This window comes from Monopterus albus, unplaced genomic scaffold, assembly GCF_001952655.1.
Source record: "Monopterus albus unplaced genomic scaffold, M_albus_1.0 scaffold277.1, whole genome shotgun sequence".
In the NCBI taxonomy this organism is placed as follows: Eukaryota; Metazoa; Chordata; class Actinopteri; order Synbranchiformes; family Synbranchidae; genus Monopterus; species Monopterus albus.
In genome coordinates this window covers 747055-752006 of record NW_018128157.1, presented here as the reverse complement: position 1 = coordinate 752006, position 4952 = coordinate 747055, and the positions used below count along the sequence as shown (strand labels likewise).

The 4952-nt window shown below is 42.4% G+C and overlaps 1 protein-coding gene across 1 annotated transcript in view; it reads right to left on the bottom strand.

Moving 5' to 3' along the window:
• The window catches only part of ncoa4 (nuclear receptor coactivator 4), a 12961-nt gene extending 8418 nt beyond the window's left edge, over positions 1–4543 (bottom strand). The window contains 2 exon segments of the mRNA XM_020622294.1: positions 251–374; positions 4375–4543. Coding sequence (XP_020477950.1) covers positions 251–374; positions 4375–4379 — 129 coding nt within the window. The 5' untranslated portion in view covers positions 4380–4543.
• Between the last annotated feature and the right edge of the window lie 409 nt (positions 4544–4952).

The window sequence follows — 4952 nt, the reverse complement described above, 5'->3', positions numbered from 1 at the left end:
GTAGAAACTCAAAAAAGAATGTAACGATACAAACTCTGTACCTTCTCAGTTCTCCACGATTTTATCAAAAAACCACTAGTTATGAGCCATGTTTTCACTGGTTGTCATCAGGAGGCACGTGTTAGCTATACATTAGCCTGTGGTGGCCAACATTTCAGCTTTAAAGAGCTAAACATATTTATGAAACAGCTTTAAGATCTCATGTAAACAGACACTGTGAGAGGAGGAGGGGGAGAATGAAGGTCCTGACCTCTCGGGCATTTTCTCTCAGCTGTTGCTCAGCCTTCAGCACCCCGTTAATGGCGTCCTCCAACTTATCCTGGGCCTGCTGACACTGCTTCAGCCCACTGGCTGCCACCTCTGCCGACGGCATCCTGGACAGAAAACAGAGAGGACACACCGTCAAAATAAAATGGACCAAACTGGACCTGGACTGAAGATACCATGTTTAAATTCACCAGGCCTGGTATGTTCTCTTAGCACCAACCATCTGAGTACGTGTCCCCCACTGCGGTCAGACGACTGCATAAAGGAGTTAAAACATGGCATGTTCTTTTTGCTGTCTGTATTTTAGATTTTTTCTTAGTCTGTCACAGATAATTGGATCATGGACCATTTTCAAAGAGCAGCATCAAGATAACTGGTTTTACTACATCAAGAAAATAAGAATAGAACCTCTAGGGTCTAGTGAGGTACTCTCCCAGTTTGGACCCTCAAAAACTTCACTATTACAACAGAAAAACAGTTTGTTATCGGCCCTTATATTAAGGACAGTGTTGCTGTCAGCAATGAAGAAATGATGACATGAAGAAACCAGTTACTGATTAATGAAGCATTTAAACTAGGTCAGGATCACGAGGATGGATGGTGACTCACAACGGGTCGGGTTTAAAGTCTCTGCGGAAACTGCACAGATACCGAGATGTTATCTGAATAAAGTGCAGCCTGACAGAGCTGACCAGAGTTTGTTGTATCCAGGTGCTTCTATTATTCTGTTCTCGCTATGATGACTCAGCTGACCTCAGATCAGTCTGTCTTTCAGTCCGTGTTGTGGTGAAACCTTGGCTGACATAGCCACTTTGTGCTGTGTGACTGGTCAGAAGGCCGGGGCCACCACAACCCACAGGGATTAAACCAGTTAAACCACTAAACTACTTTCAGACACAGCTAGTCAACAGAGACATCTGGGGCAAAATACCCATGTTCATGGGAGGACCGAGACAAAAGACACTGACAGAGTACAGGCACAACTCTGCAGGGACAGAGCAGCTACAAACACACTGGTAGCACTTTTAAACTTACTATAATACTTAAGGACAGTGTAAAGTACCTCCACACATGGTACAGTACCTCCTGACATACCGCAGTACTTCCAGACTACGATGCAGCAGTATAACACCGAGTACTTCCACAGAAGGTAGAGTACTTTCATATAAGGAGTAGTATACAGAAAACAGTACCTATGACCAGTGAGAAGTCTGGACACACCTTGCAAATCAGTGGTTCATGTCATGGTATGCATTACTGCCGCAGTGGGACAGGAATATTTGCTGCACTACTTAGAGATGCACCAATCGATGGGAATGACCAGTTTTTAGCATGATCGGCCTTGACCAGTGACAGACTGATCACTCTAAGATCTTTGATTCTGTACCGATCAGATTTAGAGGCACGACAGTTCATGTCGCACACAATGCCATCTTTAACTATGACCTCAATAATAAACATATAATTGAATTTATACATTTATGACAATTTTACAAACATTTTGAGCTTCGCTAACAGAAGGTAACATTGAAGTGTTGCACTGAAGTGCATACAATTGTGTACCTAATAAAGTGGCTGGTATGTGTGTGTGTGTGTGTGTTTGTGCGCGCACATGACATAGTCTAAAATAGGGCACTCCATTATAAAAGGAAGAAAAACATGTCAGCCTACTGTATATAGGACTTTAAACAGTATACTGCCCTTATCACTGACTTCATTGACCTTGCAGCTTTATCAGCTGTCTCTAATCACCTCCGCAGCTGCAATAAAATAAAAATTTTTAACAATATGATCAGCAGTCTTCATAAACAATCAGTAACAATGACCACCACATTTTACAGCTTAACAGTAAAAAAATGGATTGGTTTCTGGTCAGAGTGACCACTGACAGAAGAGGTAAAACACCAGGGGCAGTCAGGCCTGGCTGGTAGCCTGGTCTGGAGCAGGCTGTCTGTACTGAACAAATCTGCAAGGTAACTTAGTGCCACTGCTTTTGAGAAACGAGTCACAGCTAAATTCATCCAGGATAACTGGAAAAACCCCGGCTTTGCATTTGTATACAGGTACTTTATGCACATTACTTTATTATGTAAACCCTATGTATACTGTATACTTGGCACATTACTTGACATTGTTATATACATTTTTCTATACTCATATTTTTATACTTCTCTTTCATATTTTACACAGATCTTTATTTTGGTGTGCTGTGATTTGGTAACTACTGTTGTTGCTACCAGATCCCTCGGGATCCACAGAGTATCTACTCAATATTCTAGATCAAAGTTATAAATTCCAGTATGGTGACAGCTTTAGTACAAAGTAGAAATAACAGAAGCAAAGACAAAGCCCTGAATTAGAAGGTGAGATGTTTCACAGGTGTTGTGTATTTGTACGTCTGCCGTCGAGGACATTGCACGAATACAAACGATGTGGTCAGTATGGGCGTGGCCTAAGGGTGTGGCAGTGTGTCTGTATCAGCTGCAAACAGTCAGTCAGCCAGCATCTGAGCAGGCTGTTGATAAAAGCTGCTTTGCTTTCTGTGAGGACGACCACCAGCTGACCTTTGGCCTTCACACTGTGCTCAGACTGACTCACAGGGAGCTAGTAACTGTTATTGGGAAACTGACAAACCATCTCATGTTCAAGCTTCTGAAGGGGAAGGTGCTGATTAACTGACATTAAATCTCTTCGGGGCAGTTTAATTTGAAATAAACACCTGAAGATGTTATAATTGCCTCTTGGAAGGTTAGGATTTTTTATTTGTTCTCATGTCAGATAGACCAAGCGAATAAAGAAAAAAAACCTGCAGGTTAATCAAATAAAACAGAACATCTACAGCACAAAATGTGTTTTGGGACTGAAATGTGACTAAATAAATTTTAGAAAGTGATCAGAACAAAAGCATCAACAGCCCATCATCACGTCAATATTAACAATGAGCTGCCTGGCTATTTTCCATGTGAGCAAATCTGACTTTAATCTCATTACTAGCAAACTACATTTACTCATGTACTGTACTTAAAGGTTTTGAATAGTTTTTTTTTTTTTTACTTAACATTTGAAATACTACTCTATACTTCACTACATTCAGCTGACAGCTGCAGGTTCTTATTTTACACCCAAATCTATCATCATTTTGTAAATATAAAGCAATGTTTTGAAGTATACTAGCTAGCTTAGAGCAATAAATATCCACTACCAATCAAAAGTGGTAGGTCACCTCCATTTTTCCACTTTTTATTGTGACGTGAGCGTTTCAAGTCCAGTTCGTAACCTTAAATAGTACAAAACTAAGAAGTAAACTGCCAGAGGTAAAAACAAAGTCACCAAAAACTAAACCTGTGTGTAAACGGGCCATTTTCAGGATCCAGTGGCTGCTTAGCTTCCATTTTTTCTGCAGCAGTGGAAGCAAATGAAGCCTTGACAACTGATGCAAACTATTTCTACACTGTCCCAACTGTGGCTGGTGACCCACAACAACAGATTCTGACTGTACAGAGGCAGTGTTGGACAATACTGTGTCACTGCACCCTCTGAAACATCACTTGGAAAAAGGCCATGAACACAGGAAGTCAGAGCTTCTCAGGTTTTCACCCTGTAGCAGGGGAAGGAGCCACAAGCACCTCCAGAGTGTGGAGGAGGGCAGGACAAACGGTGGAACAACAGCACAGTGTCCAAGCTTTCCAGATCAACAGTGAAAGCAAAGCAACCTACAGGTGCAACACATCTGTGGGACCTTCTTCACCTTCAGTGCCGTCTGTCCCAGCTGTGTTTGATTTCAGTTGGACTACAGTGATAACTGGAAACATGGAGGCGACCTAAAACTCTGGACCCGTAGTGTAAAGTTCCAGTACTGAAAACTAGCGCGACCTTCTGCCGCAGTAAAAAATACTACTGATACAGTCATACAGCAGTACTACAACTCAGACTATGTAACGTTACTATTATAATAGCATTTTTTGTAACGTTCGAGGAAATTTTGTAATAATAGGGGTGCTGTTGGTTTAACGTACCGGTATTAGCATATAAATAACTCTTAAATTGGGCCATGTGGCAGCTGCCGGTTGGTAAAATGGCGAATAAAGTCGGAAAATCCTCCGTTACCTCATGTTGTTGGCTCAAACGGCAAATCGGCCCACAGTGATGAGAGAACAGCTCCTGGTTCCGCCGCTAATAGCGAAATAGTTGGTTTTTGCTCAGAGTTCCGAGGTCAGACTGCTGCGCCCGTCCGCCATCACCATGTGACCACGCACCACGTACTCGCTCAGCCCACGAAGGGGCGGGGCGCCGCGGAGTCCTCCTTTCACCCACAGCCCACCCATATTGTATCGATCAGTGATTGTTATGACCGAGGCCAATCAATACAACTGATAACTGTTTTATATTTAACTAGAGAACGTGACATGCAGCTGTGCCAAACTCCACTGTCTATTTGTCTGACAGAGTGCACAGCTGGCAGAATAAAACACAGCAGCACTTAAATAAAATATCAGCGTTTGTAGACCGAGCCCGACGCCCCAGCTGAACCTGTCATGTTCACTAGGTACAAAGCACAGAGGCTACCCTCCTTAGTGAAGGAGACGGAACGAATCAATACCATCACAGATACAGATACAAAACAAACACTCATCATCTTACTTTGGACTTGTACTGGTTTAGCGTTATGTTTCTTAACAATTGGA